Below are 18,565 nucleotides of genomic sequence, written 5' to 3'. Positions count from 1 at the left end.
CCAAATAAAACAATTCAGAAATATAATTCAATAGGAATATTATACATTAATTACAGTAATAGTACTTGTAACAGTACATGACATTTTTGTTTGTTTAGTCACAAGAACAATTGTGGTACATAAGCTCGTAAATTAGCTGCATGTGTCTAAGAAAATGCTATCTCAGTCTTCTGGTTGGAATGAAAACAAACGTGCCTGTGTACATGTTTACCCTTTTTCCAGTCAGCCAATCCATTACTTTTGTTCACCTTTTGTTGTCTATTTTATACATTCAGGTACTGCTTCCAACCTGTTTTTCCTTTGTATGCAATCACAGTATCACACCTTCCTCAGCTGGTGTGTATAAAAGTTTCCCTGTCATCATGAAAAAAGAATTATAAAGGAAAGTCATATTTTCATTCAAAAACATATCTGTCTTTCCTTGAATACTCTATGTCTAAGTGCCAGAAATGTCAGTGTCATAAAAAAAAGACGATTTTCATAAGGACTTTTCTTAGAAGTCACACTTTGTGACAAGTTAGGGAGAATTATAACTTTATAAGCCCTCGTTTCTGAGGTGTCCATATTTTTCACATTTTTACATATTTTTAGGACAAAATGTGATCCGTGTAGATCCGGCCGTAAAACAAATTCTTTTCTTAAAATGAGAAAAGGAATCATTCAGACGAATTTTTTTATCCCATTAATTCACAAAAACCAGTTGAAATGTACAGTGGTGACTTTTGTACCCAAAGTTTCTAGTGATTTGGTACACAAATGGGTATGTGATTTTGTAGATCTACCCAGAATTATTTCAAAGATATGCATTAATTTTGGTGTCTTAAACTTAACATAATATCACTTTCCTATCAAAACCATACATTCTAACTTTGGTTTAACCAACTTTACTGGCCTATTCTTCAGTGACAAGACGTCAATTTTCTCTCAAAACTAAACAATCAATTTCAAGGATCACAGTCATAATCATATTACGAACTTGATAAAATATTTTTTATGTGTTCTGTTAATCTACATGAAAACATAAATATAATTATAGATCTATTGTCTTATTTTCTAAGGTACAAATTCACAAAGTATTGTGGGTACAATTTATTTTGTTTTGGGTACACATACAGGAGCCTAGAATCTATATATATACTGAACAGCATTAGAAACCCACCAGTAGTAAAAGTTCTGACGTTTGAAAATATATGCCAGCAGGCAATGAAGGTTTCTTAAATATCGATAGAAGGAAAAACAACAAAAACCATAAACAAACTGGAATCCATAGTCTTCGAACAGGTTTAATTTATCTGTGTATGAAAGACACAGGGGGTCAAAATGAAAAGTCAGTAACGTGTATGACTACCATTTGCAGCAACACAAGCCATGCAACTTCGCATTGACCCGATCAGCCTTCGAATAATGTTCTGGGGGATCGCATTCCATTCATGTTGCAGGTCGTTTTCCAGTTCTCTCAGGTTGTTAATCTGTGGGCGACGTGAAATGCGTTGACCGAGGTAATCCCACATATGCTCGATGTGAGACAAATCTGGTGACAGTGCTGGCCATGGAAGCAGTGGTATGTTAAAGTTGGCTAGATACTGCGTCGAGGCACGAGCTGTGTGAGCCCTGGCGTTGTCTTGCTGGAACGAGTGCAGATCCAGATGCATACGGAAGACGGGCATGGCGTGATTCTGCAAGATGTTGTCACTTTAATAAAGGGCATTAACTCTTCCACGGCACACATGCAGATCGGTCCTGTGATGATAACTGAAGCCACCCCACACCATGACACTGCCTCCACCCCATTGATCAGTCTGTACAACACAGTCTGGATGATAACGTTCTCCTCATCTACGCCATAGTCTCAACCGACCATCAGCATTACGAAGATGAAAACGAGACTCATCGGAGCACAAGACACCATGCCATCGCTGTAATCTCCAATGACAATGACGTTCAGCCTAACGCTGCCGTTCATTTCGATGTCTATCAGTAAGGATGGGTCCTACGTAAGGACGTCGAGCACACAATCCAGCAGCACGAAGATGACGTCGCACAGTGTCTGCACTGATGACCCCTCGTCGACCGTGGACAGTTGCTGCAGTCCTGGCAGCTGGCAACGTTCTGTCACGAAGATGTCTGCGAACAATATGGCGATCTTGACGTGGCATCGTGACACGTCGTTGGCCAGGACGTGGACGATCTCTGGTGGTTCCTGTTTGCTGATGTCTTCTCTGCAGTCGCACGATTGTCGAATGGTGGCATCCAAATCGTTGTGCGATAGCTCTACTGGAAATACCAACTTGAATCATGCACAAGGCACGTTCACGTTCCTAAGCTATCAACCTTGGCATGACGTTTTAACGTTCTTCTTAGTGTATTCAGCGTAAATGAAAGTGGCTTCGTTCAGAAAATCTCTTATACTGTCTGTCACCATGATTTGAGCATGCAAATTGAGCTTTTCAAGCAATGCATGATGTTTGTTGCGTTTAGGTGATGTGTCCAGTGGTGCGTTCTGTCAATCTGTTTTGGTCGCTTTAACATCAGTATGCATGATCTGCAATGTTGTCAGCATAATATTCCATGTTATTTTGCATCTACAGATAAACGGCATTGAAATTTTCACCATTTTCTACTGGTGGGTTTCCTATGCTGTTCAGTATATTTACACTACCTCCATACAGTCGTCGTGTACCAAAATTTTATTCGGTTCTCAGAAAGTCATCAACAAAATCTTTAATATCTTAAATTGTTCTTTTTGTAATGTTAGACCAATAACAATATTATGTTGTTATTATTATGGCATATCAATACGTTATATCGCTCTCGGGGCGGTCGGGTAGCCTAGTGGTTAAAGCATTCGCTCGTCATGCCGAAGATCCAGGTTCGATTCCCGACATGGGTACAATGTGTGAAGCCCATTTCTGGTGTCCCCCAGCGTGATATAGCTGGACTATTGCTAAAAGCGGCGTAAAACCATATTCACTCACTCACTATATCGCTCTCCGTTGCAGTACCGGTACGTGCTTCCAGTCTCAGAAATTATACCTAAAATTGCAAGTACTTTGATTATATCTCGTAAACTGCATTATTTTGCTATTGAATGGTTTACCTAGAATGTATACCAGTTCAGATTTTGCGTATCATCCAATATTTGTCATTTTTCGCAGTGTTTGTTGACTTTGTTCAACTCAACAAATCGCTAGTTAGGACACGCCCAAACGTGTCACTGACGTTTGTTAGCTTGTCAATGTGTCCGAAAGTTTACCAAACGAAATCATTTGCAAACTCTTTTTTATACAAAGATTTATACATGCGTGTCAATAATTCTAGAAAATTAAGTTAGATGTAATAAAATGATTGTAAATGTCTAAGGGGATAACTATGCATGTGGAGATGTTTGTTTACCGCCGCTGCCATGATCATACAAGTTCCATCCAATCGATGATTTTACGATTCAGATTGTTTTTGTTTACAATTAGTTACACCGAAAGTTGCTAATTTTTAGAAATTATGGAACATGAGTGTGAGTCATCAGCAAACAAAAAAATATGATGGAATAGGAAAAATGATGAAATTATAAAGAAAATATTGGAGTGCATGCCGCTCAATGTGAAGTGCCAAAAGTGAACAATGGCGTTTGTGGTAGTTGTGTGCCGAGAAGTTTGGCCAGAACCTTTTTAACTCGCGATATTTTCTTTTTGAGGTAAATAAATTACTGAAAGTTTTGATATTGAGCAAGATGAGCATTTATGCGTGTCATACGTAATTTAAATGTCACGCAAAGCCTTCATTCGTTAATAGATATGGCGAGTTTTATTTTGGGGTGTCGTTATGCTATCCGACTGTCGAATAGTGACACCTCTGTCGAATGGGTTGGACGTTAGCGTGCAGAGCTTTATGAGATCACCCTCATACAATAGAAATTTCTGGTTCGAATTCACCTAAAAAAGATTGTGACATTGATCTACTTTACTTAATTATCTGCCCTGTTTTGTAAAATGCATTGTATATTTCTGTCCCCTAAAGGTTCTACTACACCAAATCAGAACCAGTTGTGACTGCGCTTTCCGTAGGCAGCTGATCGAGAGATATCTGCAGGCTGTGATTGGATGATTTTGTGTAAGATTTTAAATGTACTTGCATCCAGTAATTAAAACCGACAATGTTTTTCTATATTAAGTACTGTATTTTGCAACATGATGACTTATGCTGAATGTGACCACAGATGTTTTCAAGTAGGTGTCATTTGGTGGGGATGGTGTGTTTAGTTTTCTGTACTCAGAAAAGGAACTGGTTGTTTTTATTGCTGCTCTAAGGGCAAACTGTGCACACGTACAGGTAATAGTTGTTTTTAAAAATATAACATTACCAAAGTAGTCGTGTGGTTGGTTGTGTGTAACCTGAAGGATGAGTGCACATTTCAGTCATTGATACTTTATAGGCTTTCCTGTTTATATTGATGCATATTGGCATGAATGTGGAGGCGAATTTAGAAGTAATGACAGGGAAGGTGGGGACAGTTTGGGTTGAATGGAGCAGTTGGATGACCTGGAAATGAATGTTGTTTTGTATTGTGGTCGAGCTCGGCACGAGCCCCCGAGGCTAGCTCTCTCAATTTGTTGAAACTGACGAAGTTGACAAGAAGTTAGGATAAAGCCACCACTGCCACAACAAATCTGTCTCTGTGTTGTTAATCATCTGCCGGTCAAGTTGTGTGATGCTGATATCTTGAGTTTGATACATGTACACTGCTGACAGCAGAACATGTCACAAATTCCCTTATTTAATGTAAACATCGTAGCACACCATCAGATGATATCAGCAAAGAAAGGCAAACAACAGACCCTACTCAATTTTAAACATGTATTGTTACTGGCTTTGAGGTTTAAAGATTTGTTCATTTGTTTTAGTTGAAAAAATATTTTAGGGTGATATGTTCTATGCAGCCTCAACCATGTATTGAACTGACCCTTTTCTTTCATGTAATATTAATGGTCAGTGTATGAAGGTAGAAACGTCTTTTTTTAATACAGAAATACATTTTGTAAACTATTGATAATAGCGGTAACCCGCTAGTGACGCACACGCACGTGCAACTCGAGGTAAACACAAAATTCAAAGTTCGAGGATTTATTCAGATGCATGTCAAATACGGGAGCCATCACACATCACTCAACAGATATAGTAACTCTAATACACATTGTAGACTCTACATCGCAGTTTTCCCAAATTCTCAAACACGTGCTTTCATAAAAACGAATCGTTTTTTTATACTAAGGGAGATAACTCTATAAACACATGTTCAATGCATACCACTAAGAATATCTCATTACATCGCTTTCTCTTACCACTACACTCCCCCTCAAAATTAGGATAATCTAATTTCAAAACGTCTAACATCATCCGTCACATAATACATCACATTTCACATCAACTTTGATTATTGCAACATATCCCTTACAATAAAGTAAGACCTCATATCAACTTGAGTGAGTATGGTTTTATGCCGCCTTTAGCAATATTCCAGCAATATCACGACACCAGACCATATCAACTTGAATCTCAATATCAACATGATCAAATTATAACTAAATGTTATCAAATAATTTCTTAAAAGATAAATTCAACTAGAACTGAATAGAAACTGTTCAAGGCAACTGTTCAATTCAGTTGTTTTCACACTCCAGGAGAAGTATTCACTTCTGAATTGGACGTTCAAGATAGGCAATGGGTGCTTGTCGTCTTCCTTTAGAGTCCAATGTTTTGATCTGCAATTTGCAGCTTAACTTTAAGAACATGTCCATCTTTACTTGGAAACGTCTCAACAACTTTCCCAAGCTGCCATTGGTTTCTCGGCATACTGTCATTCTTGATGATCATAATATCTCCAACATGAACGTCTCTACAATGGCGAGTCCATTTTTGTCGGGTCTGCAGATTTTGAAGCGCTTCCTTCTTCCATCTGGACCAAAACTCATTTGCATAGTACTGCACTCGACGCCATTGCTTACAAGCATACAAGTCAGTCTTCTGGAAGTTTCGAGGAGGAGGCAGTATTATCCGACTCTTCATTGTCAACAAGTGATTTGCTCTCAGAGGTTCCAATGAAGAAGGATCATTCAACGATTCTGTTGACAGTGGACGACTATTTACAATGGCTGTAGCCTCACACATCAAATTGCTGAGAGATTCATCATTAAGCAGTTGACTCGCTGGATCCATTAGGGCAACACGCACTGAACGTACAGACCGAATCAGTCACTCCAATATACCACCCATGTGGCTAGCAGCAGGTACATTCATCTTGAATTCCACCACGTCACAGTTTGATTTCAGAAGGAAATCTCTCACTGTATCATTCTCTAAACAGTCCCCAATTCATTCGAGGCACCAACAAAGTGTGTTCCTTACCACATCGCAGTTCTCGCACTGGTCCCCTTATAGACTGAAACCTTCTCAAGGCATTGATGAAAGAATCAGTGGAGAGTAAGGATGCAACTTCTAAATGCATGGCACGGTAGGCTAAACATGTAAAGTGAACTCCATAATGCTTTAGAGTTTTCCGACCACCTTTAACCAGAAAGAGTCCAAAGCAATCCACTCTGCAGTAGGTGAATGGTGGTGATTGGTTGACTCTTTCGGATTGAAGATCTGCCATTTTCTGCTGCTGGACCTGACTGCGAAGCTTTCTGCATTTCACACATTTGATTATGTGAGTAGACACTGCCGAGCTACATCAGACTATCCAATAACCATTAGACTGTATCTCGTTCGTTGTCTTTCCACGTCCTTGCAATTGGTGACATGTCGTCTCATGACAATAACGAGTAAGAAGGTGGGTCACGTGATGCCCTTTTGGTAATATCACTGGATGTTTCTCACTGCAAGTGACGGGCGACCATCTGATTCGACCTCCCGCACAAAGTACACCGGCGTAATACAAGAAAGGATCAAGGCGGTACGGGGAACTTGTTCTCTTCAGTGCTTTGGATGCACAAGGATTTTTCTTCAAAGACCTCAACAGTCTAATCTCATCTCCATATTGTATTTTGTTGAACAAGTTTCACAATCTGACATTTTGCTTCCTTCATGTCCATCACAGTGACATTAGTACATGGTCCAACACTTTCCCTAGTTTCACAGACCTCATCACTCTTCTGTTTCAAATTGATTCTCAGTTTTCTCTTTAGTTTCAGCAACATTGCAACAACACGCTTTAATTTGAACCAATCTGAGAAACACTCAAATCTTTCTGCATCAAATCCCACAGATCCAGTTGTCATCGCAAGACTCTTGACACACCTCACTTCTGGATCAGCTGCTGTCAGCAAAATACATTCTTCTTCTCTGTGCTGCTCAGGTACATCCTTGTTCCAGAGGAAGAGGGGTCCCTTCAACCAGTCAGATTTGGTCATCAAGATTTGAGGTGTCCGACCCCTAGATGCATCATCTCATCTTCTCACTCTCAATGTACTTCCACTGAGACGGTTCAGTTTTTTCACGGATCTGTGATACTCGATTGGCTACAAACACATGGAATCGCTTAGAGTCTTTGTTTATGTAGCCCATGACAACTTTGCTATCAGTCCAGAATACTTGTTGCATATCTTCATACTCTAGTTCTCTGGATAACAAAGTACTGATTCTAACTGACACAAGCGCTGCTGTGAGTTCGAGTCGAGGTATGGTCACTTGTTTTAGAGGCGAGACTCTGGCTTTTCCCATCAAAAATGAAATGTGTACCTTCCCATCATCATCAGTCAATCGGATATAAGAACACTGACCATAACCCAGGTTACTTGCATCAGAGAAATGGTGAAACTCCACAGGTGTCACCTTGCCAAACTGTTGTGGGTTAAAGCATCTGTCCACATGGAGATTTGTCACTTCTAGAATCTCGGTTCTCCACTTCTCCCATTGGGGTCTTAAAGATTCAGGAACAGGATCATCCCAGTCAGCATGATCACGACACATACTTTGCAGTGTAGTCTTTCCAACCATGACAATGGGCGCAATAAATCCCAACAGGTCATACACAGAACTGACTGTCGGTAGCACACCTCTTCGGGTAAGTGGACTATCTTGCAATGTATCACTGATTGAGAGTGTATCAGTCTCTACACACCAATGGATTCCTAAAGGCTTTTCCACAGTTTCTATGCCCTTAAGCAGCTGCAACGCCTTCGAGTTGTCACAATCTTCTAGTGGGACTGTGGCTAGAACCTCTTTGGAGATTCACATGTGTAATCTAATGTCACCCTTGCCACAAAGCTCTTTGCTTGCACTGACAAGTTTGACAGCTTCCTGAACTGTCTGAACTGACTTCAAACCACCATCGACATAAAAATTGTTTCTCAGAAAATCAGCTGCATCATGTCCACATGTCCAACATCTGATTCATAGTCATTTGCACATTGTCGCAAGCCATAGTTCGAACATCCTGACCAAACAAGTGTACCTTCATGCGGTACTCCAATGGCTCAGAGTTAAAGTCACCTTGATCAAACCACAGGAATCACAGATAATCTGTTTGTCTCTCATCAACTCTTAACTGGAAGAACATCTGTTATATATCACAGGTGACTGCAATCTGTTCTTGGCGGAATCTGTTGAGGACCCTGATCAGTGTATTTGTTGTCAGGTCCCTGAAGGAGGTGATCTTTCAGGGAAACCGAGCACTAAGTCAAAAACAACCCTTATTTTGTTGGGTTTTCTTGGGTGGTAAACCCCATGGTGTGGAATATACCAAACTGTCTACTCATCATTCTCAACTCCTCCTATTGCAGGGGCTCTCTCGACATGGCCATTTTGGATAATCTTGTCCATGAATGCCACATAGTCATTGTGGAATTTGACATCCCTTTTAAATCGTGATGACAACTGTTGCAAACGATGAGTTGCTTGAACTTTGTTGTTAGGTAACCTCGGTTCAGGGAGACGAATAGGAAGGTGCATTTGATAATGATTGACAGAGCTTTGATGAATTCCTTTCTTCATAATCTTCAGAAATCTTGTATCATCATAGGACATCACTTTATCTCTGGTCTCATGTTCAATAAAGTCTTGCTCGAGCGATTGGGCAACTTGAGATGGCTCACAGCAACTTTTCCACTGATAGATTTCACACGTGTCTCTTCACCCACTCTTTGTGGCCCCTTTCACCTCACCATGATCACCATGAAACACAGAAGGGTGTTTCCTGGAACAAACTTGACAAGTTTTTCTAGCTGGACAATCCTTGGGAGTGGTGACCCCAGAGCAGACAACTGAAACATATTCCTCTTCGCATCACAAACTCATTCCCGTCATTCATGCATTTCTTCAGGAAAACATCACAATGTTCAAGATCGTGATCCTTGCTGCATAGGAGAGACGACTTCTCCTTGAGTTCTGTTGACAGAGATACAGCTGGTCTCTTATTTGCTGTCTGCATATCTCTGACCTTATCTCTGTGTGAGGAGGGCTCTTTCATCTTGTCCTGCTTCATAATAAGAGCACCCGTCACTGGTTCACATGCAATATTTGCTTCATCAGCAACACACTTCACAAACTCAGCAAATGATGCATATTCGTTAACCTTCGTTTCACAACTACTCAACTGATCAAGGCTTCTGGCAATTTAGAAACAAGCATCCTATTCTCCTTTTCAAAATCAAGGGCCTTCAGACTTGGAATAGTTCTTGATGCTATTGAACATTGTTTCAAAAAGTCAGCATACTTTCTCAATGCAGTCCCACTTTATCCACTCAGTTTCGGCCATGTATCTAGTTTGCCTCTGAAAGCATCTCCTAAAATGACTTGATTTCCATTTCTTTTATCAAGCAACTGTTTTGCTTCATCATAGGCTTCGGGAGCTCTCATGAGAAAGTATCCCTCAAAGGTCATCTTTCACACTGCCACAAACATATTTCTTTAAGTAATAAATTTTCTCTAGAGGCTGAATTTCATGAGTTTCAATCAAGGTTTCAAAGTCAGTCTTCCATGAAGGATAGACGAGAGGATTGCCATAAAATATACCAGGTTCAGGTACAGGTAATCTGCTCAGAAAAGGTTCTTGTCATATTGGCAATATCATTTGCTGCTGCCAAAACACTGTGACTTTCGCTTTGGCTTCAATTCTCGAGTCACGTGACTTTTAAGACACACGAGAGCTTCTCGACAAACCACTTATTCTCCAATATTTCTCCATTACATCTTCCTGTTTATCGTTCATTATGTGATAATATACTCACACACATCAAAAGTTCCAGTTATCTACGAGTTGCACACTAAGGGTTTGGTGTTCACTATAGCGGTACCCCGCTAGGAACGCATTCGCACGTGCAACTCGCAGTAAACACAAAATTCAAGGATTTATTCAGATGCATGTCAAATACGGGAGCCATCGTACATCACACAACAAATATAGTTACTCAAATACACATCGTAGACTCCGTGAACACCATGGTTCCTCCTCATTTACATCGCAGTTTTCCCCAATTCTCTACCACGTGCTTTCATAACAACAAATCGGTTTTTCTACTAAGGGAGATAAGTCTATAAACACATGTTCTATGCATACCCCTAAGAATATCTCGTTACATCGCTTTCTCCTACCGCTACATTGATGGAGTATACATCATTAAACTCTTACAACTCTTTCGGTGTATCAAAACTATGTACTCTGGTGCCATATAGACATGTTGGGGAGGAACATGTAGTGAAGTTTAATCCAGTCTCTATAAATACAATACATAAATTACAGATTTTCCGAGTGCAGGTGTTTATCTGATTTGTCTACAAGCCCATAAGTTATTGGAGAAAAATTCTCTTTTAAGCTGGTGTTGCCAAACACTGTTAATTGTGAATAAAGATACTAACTTTTGTGTTGGGATAACCTGTTTACTTTCTAAGTAATGTGTAATTATTGCTTTGTCTCCTTCAAACTGGCAAATAATTGAAACTGACATGTTAAGCAACCTAAAAACATGAAACAGAAAATGTTTTAGATTTTCTGGGAGTATTTCAAAGTCTTCAGTAAATGAAACATTAAACTTAAGTGTTATTTTTTTTCGTGTTGTTTTCAAGCGTTTTCTTTTACTTGATGGGGTAACTGCCCTTAATAGGCTTTGATAGACAGTGTGGTAACAATCCACCCCTTTACTTCCTTCTCTTTGATAAGGCTCATCATCTTGCCTCACATGTATGAGACCGTTAAAGCCGGTTAATGTGTCCCTGGCCAATTTCTAGCCTGAACTCCATGCTTTTTCTGTAGAACCAAGGAATAATGTTTTCAATGTGTACCTATGACACCAGGTTTTATCATAGGTGCTTCCACTTTTGATTTTAGGAGTAAAAGAAAGCATTAACATTCGTGTTAGCCCTTCTACAGATGATTTACTAAATGTGGGCAGTCACTGTGTGCTTGATAGTAGGAACAATGCAGTGATGTAAACTCGAGGAATCTCGAAGAATCTCAATCATATCATGTCATGACTGTCAAAACCATATTCCATGAATGTTGTAGACACTGCTATTATCGGATGATATCAGCACAGGGAGGCAAACAACTGACATTAATGAATTAGAGATATGTATTTTTATTGGTGCTGAGGTTTAAAGTTTTGATTATTATTTACAGTTGAAAATATGTTTTAGGGTGAAATGAGTGAGTGAGCGAGTTTAGATTTAACGTCACAGTATTTCAGCCATTACGTGACGAGAAGTACATTATTAATACACATATTTAGACTAAATGAAAAATCTGTCAACGATGGACAGTAAAATAAGTAGATTTATCCCAGATTATATCTAAAACTAGTAATTGCCCATTAAAATATAACACCAAACGTAACAATACAAGGTAAAAACGAGCTATAGATCGCCAGGCACCGAAGAGAGATCACAATACTGGGGTCCATGGGGACTTACAGTACTAAGGACCCGTGAAAATCCGGGGTAGAATAGGTCTTCAGCAACCCAAGCTTGTCGTTAAAGGCGACTAATGGGATCAGGTGGTCAGGCTCGCTGACTTTGTTGATACATGTCATCGATCCAAATTGCGTAGTACCCGCGAAGATTCCGGGATAGAATAGGTCTTCAGAAACCCATGCTTGCCGTTAAAGGCGACTGTGCTTTGTTTAACGCCGCATTCAGCAGTATTCTAGCTATGTGACGGCGGTCTGTAAATAATCACGTCTGGACCAGACAATCCAGTGATTTATATCATGAGCATCGAACCACGCAATTTGGGTCGATGACAGCGAAGTCAGCGAGCCTCGCCACCTGATCCCGTTAGTCGCCTTTTACGACAAGCATAGTCAGCTTTAACGGCAAGTATGGGTTGCTGAAGTCCTATTCTACCCCGGCGTCTTCACGGGAACAGATTTCATTGAGAGCCTTTTAGAATCGTCTGGTAGCTGTGATTTGATGATTTCAAGGTTTTTGTAATGTACTTCCATCCAGTAATTCAATCTGACAATGTTTTTTCTATATTTAGCGTGTCTTTTTCAACATGATGACTAACGCTGAATGTGACCATAGATAATTTCAAGCAAGTGACATTTGGTGCAGAACTGGGGGTAGTGTGTTTAGCTTCCTGCACTCTGAAAAGGATCTACTAAGCTAGTCTATTCTTTCTGTTTTAAGTGTTGCTTTATGGCCAAACTGTGCACACATGTGCATTTATCAAATGGATGCTAAATGCTAAGTTATGTAAAAAATATTAAACGTTACTATAGAAGTCTTTAGGAAAGCATTTGTTTGTGTGCAATCTCATTAAAACCAGACCTTAGTTCTCGCTACCGCTAAACAAAGATCTGAACACATCCCATTAGGGGTCACGTCAGAACGACCTTTCATCCGACTAATCAGAACGTCACTTTCCAGATCATGAAAGTGACAGTCGGAATGTGATTTCTAATCATACAACCTCGAAAACTTTAACTTTAACATTCTGAACGATGGTTACGGTTTTAACGATTTAAATGGCATTGTGTATTCATAGCTTTCGGCCATGGGAGCCGTGCCAATTTACACTTGTCTGAGGGGTGCTCAAAGTACGTTATCTAGACTACCAGTTGTCGGACTTTCATTATTGTGGAAGTCTCGGTGGCTGAGTGGGTTAGATCGCTGACTTTTTGTGCTGGCAAGTGTGGGTTCGAATCCCGGACGGGACTCAACCCACAAATCTACTACAATCTACTTTACTAAGAAAGTGTTATCCCAAATACAGCATTTGTTACATTTGACCACTTTCCAAATAGCATTGTGTATTCACTGTTTGTGATAGTTGTCCCAAAGGCCTACTTTCCATGCTATGTTTTATTGATAATTTCACATTCAAACTGTGGTTTAATAAATTATATTTTAATGATTGTTTGTTATTGTTCCTAGCTTTCTTTCGTTTTTTTGTGGGCTTTGTTAACAATAACAATTATAAGGCCATGAATGTTGCACTATTTGTCCACACCGCACGGGCATGCTCAAAGTGCACACAAACTGCAAGACTATCACATGCAGTCAACTCTGAAAGGGCTTATCAATCAGATCTGCGGAGTCAATTGGAATAGTGCTGGTAGTTTTACACCATGACTTAGGGGAGTGAAGTGTTGGTCCTGGTTTTAGTGTGAGAGTGAGTGGGTTCCACAAATAAGCGACAAGAACGCTTTACGATCTGGGGCCAAAGGTCTTTAAGTCTGATTTTGGAACCCGCAGCAGGAATTGTTGATTTTGCCAAAGCATTCTTGCAGGGACATAGTGCCTTGTGTGATCTTTATGATATGTAGGAGGAGTTCCATGCACAGCTTGAAATGTCTTTAAAAGAAGTTTATATTATCATACCTAGTGCTGACTGTTAATTCCAACCATTGGAGTGGCCAGCCTATGTGCATCTTTTAGTGAAAATTAACCGCTGGCAGAGCAGAACTATAAATTGTTATACTGTGATGTCGCACATCAATCTCACCATATTATGAGACGTGACATACTTTTATGACGGATAGGCTGTACTGCCGCCCAAGGCCTTTGTGACATCACTCGGTAATCGACTATATCTCAGTCGTTGTGTCATACTGAACAAGGCATTGTAGAGTTACCTTTTTATTCACATGAGTATTTATACAGACAGTGACGTGTTATCTCAGGCTTCGTACTCTGTGTCTGTTAAATCCTATCCTTGGAGTTCTTCTGAAAAGAAAAAAAATACTGTCAGTTCGAAAGGTGAGTAGGCACAGACAGATAGGTTTTTCTCTTTCTTTACAAGCGGCATTGTCTTAATGACACTCCATTGTTTGTGGGGAGCTAGGGTGATGAACCGTTAATACACAAACCATGGCACACGCAATAAAATACGTGCATTAGAGGATTCCTCAAATGAGGAGAATGCAACCCTGAAGACTTCGTCTATTTGTTGGTCTCGAGTTTGAGTGGTTTCTGCCACTGATGGTACTCCATTGAAGTTGAACCCATTTCAAATGTCCAAAGCACTTTGTGGCATAGTTGGAGATGTGCAGGATGTTAAAAGAATCCCTTCTGGTTTGCTGCTCGTTGAATGTAAAGCTCCTAAGCAATCAACAACACTACCTGTTTTTTTACACATTGATTTCTACTCCTGTTTTGATTGTGCCACACAAGACCCTAAATTCAAGCAAAGGCATTGACAGAGATAGAGACCGTTGTCTCTCTGACATGTCCAAAATTGAAATAGCCGATGCATTGAAAGATCAAGGAGTTACTAACGTCAAATGTTTCACCTACAAACGAGATGAAGCAATCATTAAATCAAATACTTATCTCACGACTTTTTCTAAACCAACATCGAAGTGGATAAATATAATCCCAATACACTTAGATGCTACAAATGCCAACAGTTTTGGCATGAGGCACAATCATGCCACAATCAAAATATCTGTTATCAATGTGGAGAAGGTGACCACAATACTGATGATAAATGTAGCAAAACCCCTCACTGTGCTAACTGTTCTGGAGATCATGCGGCTTCCTCGAAGTCATGTCCCAATTTCCAACTTCAGCTTCAGATAGTCAAAATGAAACATGAAAGAAACATAACCTTCCCTGAAGCGAAGCATTTGGTCATGTCTACTGTTTCCACCTCCACATCTGTGTCATACTCAGCAGCTGTGACACGCATAACTTCCAAATCAGTTATCTCCGTACAATGACAGACAGATATAACTTGGGTTAACAGCGATAACTTTTCCATGGTACAATCAAGTCCTCATTCCCAAACAGAAGATACGTCATCATCAACACCAGTGGCAACTGTGGCGTCAGCACCAAAACCATCACCTATTGTTACAAATGCCAGCAAAAAAGTTGAATATTCTAGAAATTCAGATCGTGTACCGAAGTGTCACCTTGACCTATACAAATATATAAGGGGTTTCAAACCTTGGAGGACATGGATGTGTCTACTCATCCAAATGTGTGCAATAGAAGTAAGTCGCCTCGACATGGCTGACGTAGATCTCCTGTTCATCCACCAGTAACATGAATATTATGAATCCACTGATTCAGTGGAATTGCAGAGGTCTTAGGAGCAATTTTAATGAATTACATTTAATATTTCAAGATTTTAACCCATCGGCAATCTGTCTCCAAGAGATATATCTCAAACAGACTGACAGCTTTGATTTGTGTCGGTTAAGCTCTTACCATTCTTTTACACAACCAGGTGTTGAAGCTACTGGAGGATCGTCTCCACACAATCTAGCAATATATGCTTGACGGTGAACCTTTCATCACAAGGGATACACTTAGGAGGTTCGTCATTGTAAACACTGTGTTCAAAGTAACACTGACAGCAACAGCTTGAAGAGTCGTGTTGAGTGGAACAGGGCTATGGATAATGCCCTGCTTCACCAGGATAGAAGAACCTCCTGTAGCTTTATCACCAGGAGGGGAATACAAGTGGTAAGGACTGTACCAACGGATATCAAATAGATCTGTGTTTTTTAGATATGTTTCTTGGAGACAAAAATCGGACGGTTTAAAATCTTGGAATAAAAGTTTTTCTTAAGACCTCTGCAATTCCATTGTATTATGTTTTGTGGATTCATGGTGGTGCTTCTACAGGAGAAATGTCACGCGAACGTGAGGAAGACTTTGTAGTACTCCTATCGGTATAATGTAGAGGTGGAGTTACCTCCATGTCCAGAGGACCAAAGGAGTTATGGACCTCTACTGGGACCTCTAAAGGAGAGGTGGCCTTTGGTGTTTGCAGCTGATTCTCTCAGCTGCATCATTTTAAATAATTTCTTTTCCCTGTTTGTAAGTTTAGCTGGTTCTGGTTTCAGGTGTTACTTTAGGAGTCTTAGACGATTTCTGGTTTTGAGGGTGTTACAGATGAAGGTAGCATAGCTGGATTTTGGATTGAAGTAGTTGGAAGAGGCTGAACAGACTTGACCCATGTCAGATCAGTCTAGCAGGCGATAGAGGCAGTAGTGACAGGAGGACGAGTGACAGCAGCAGGGTAGGAGTTGGTGGAAGTGCTTGAAGTGAGCCCTTCAACCCTCTTCTTGGCTTCGAGGTACGAGACATTTTGTTCGGTCTTAATTCTCATGATTTGGGACTCGCATTTCCACACAGGGCAGGATTGTGAAGAAGCCATATGGTTCCCACTGCAGTTTGAACACTTCACATCTTTCCTGCAGTCAGTGGGCTCGTGCTTGTCCCCGCAGCGTTAACAAACAGCGGAGGCATGGCAGGACTTGGATCCATGTCCAAATGCTTGGCAGGTGTAGCACCGGAGTGGATTGGGGATATACACCTCCACTCCTAGGTTACAGTAACCAGCTTTGATAAATTGAGGGATCAACGTTCGGGCGAAAGTGAAGAAGTAGGTGTTGGTTGGTTTGACAACACCATCCTTCTTGAAAGTAAACCGTCTTACAGCTGTGACCTACTGTTGTTCAAGTTCCTTGGCTATATCGTCTTCGGACATGCCAGACAGGCAGCAAGCTCTATCATGGACAATGCCCTTACACGAGTTCAGTGTGCAATGAGGCAACAACATTGATCTTGACAAACTCATTTACTTTAAGAAGATTGACAGATTGAGGTTTCCGTGCACATTCTACAAGGGGAGAGCCAGATCGAAGCTTTGTAACATTTGTAACCTCTCCACAGGTACCAATGATACCTTTGATACCAAATGGATTGAGTTTGATTGGTGTTTTGTCTAAAGCTTCTATAACCAAGAAACGTGGCCAATAGTCGGATCGAGTAGGCGTAGTATTTTTTGGTCAGTCTCTATGTGTCTTCTTTTTGAAACAGGGTGTTTGGAAGCCATGTCAAAAGGGAAATAATTATGCATCCCTTTTCCCCACCCACCATGGAGTGTCTACAAGAACAGTCTTATGCTGAAGCGGATCTCCAAGCTGCAAAGACCAGGTATAAAGGGGTGGTATACTCAAGCAAAGCTATAACTATCTACCGAAGTAAGGGTTCGGCCCATGACAATTTATTGGAGACGTACATAATTCGGAGGTCAGCATCGCCAGATTAGCCTATGAGCCAACGCTTTCCGGGCATAGGGCATTAGGCAAGTTTATAGATTCATACATTTAGAATAGACATTTTGAATAAATTTATGTTTCAGTACCAAACGTTTGTGCGAAAAAGTATGCACAGGGCATGATAGTACCAGCCGATTGATAGAATCGGGCCATTCTACCGCCCGTTTAGGCAAAGTTAGGGTCAAAGTGGTGTGTCGGACTATAGCAGTCTCCTTGGCCCACAACCACCTGAATCCCTTCATCTGCCGACACAGGGTCTCAGCCCCCGGCAAACAGGCTGCCCAATTCGGTTGCCTTTTACGACCAGCAATGGGGTGCTGAGGACACATTCTTGTTTATCTTCGCCGGGTCCCCACGGAGATGGGGTTAAGAGGCCGTTTGCCTCAACGTATATCCCCATTTCTAACAGACCGAGAATTTCAGGTTCGTGTTGGTTCCACCCTGTCTAACCATTATAATCAGGATCAAGGTGTCCCGCAGGGCAGCATTTTGTCTGTAACTTTGTTTAGTATAAAGATAGATAGTCTGTCAAAGGTTTTAAATGATTCCATTGATGGACGATTTTAATATTTCATGTTGTGGCAAAAAATGCATACCATCGAGAGACAGTTGCAGCTATGTCTCAACAAAATCCAAAAAGGGTGTCTCATCAATGGCTTTAAGTTTTCGAAACCTAAGATCAATTGTATTGTATTTGCACCACAAATGTCCAGACCTATTGTTACATGGCACTCCTATCAAGGTTGTAGAAGAGGCCAAGTTCCTGGATCTCATTTTCGATCACCATTTAACTTTTAAGCCACATAATAATTACCTCAAAACTAAATGCCTGAAGGCTCTAGATTTGTTGAAAGTTGTTGCCAATACAAAGTGGGGAGGTGATTAGACAACCGTCCTCCACTTGTGTAATTGGTCTATGATCCGCTCTAAATTAGATCATGGCTCTATTTTTTATGGTGTCTGTAAGAGCAATTTCCAAAAAAATAGATTCAATTCACCATCAGGGCCTAAGAGCTGATGAACCCCATCTTTGAAGCAACGGCGTATCAAATTATCGCTTC

The 18,565-nt window shown here is 40.5% G+C and overlaps 1 protein-coding gene across 1 annotated transcript in view; it reads right to left on the bottom strand.

Moving 5' to 3' along the window:
* Positions 1-7,434: 7,434 nt before the first annotated feature.
* The window catches only part of LOC139448804 (uncharacterized), a 92,362-nt gene continuing 81,231 nt past the window's right edge, over positions 7,435-18,565 (bottom strand). Inside the window, exon 40 of the mRNA XM_071230334.1 lies at positions 7,435-8,213. Within this exon, the coding sequence (XP_071086435.1) occupies positions 7,435-8,213 (779 nt within the window). The remainder of the gene's footprint in view (positions 8,214-18,565) is intronic.

The sequence above is a fragment of the Haliotis cracherodii genome, unplaced genomic scaffold, assembly GCF_022045235.1.
Source record: "Haliotis cracherodii isolate W230 unplaced genomic scaffold, xgHalCrac1.p SCAF_7, whole genome shotgun sequence".
NCBI classification, from domain to species: domain Eukaryota; kingdom Metazoa; phylum Mollusca; class Gastropoda; order Lepetellida; family Haliotidae; genus Haliotis; species Haliotis cracherodii.
The sequence above is the reverse complement of the archived record's forward strand: the minus strand, read 5'-3'. Positions and strand labels throughout refer to the sequence as shown.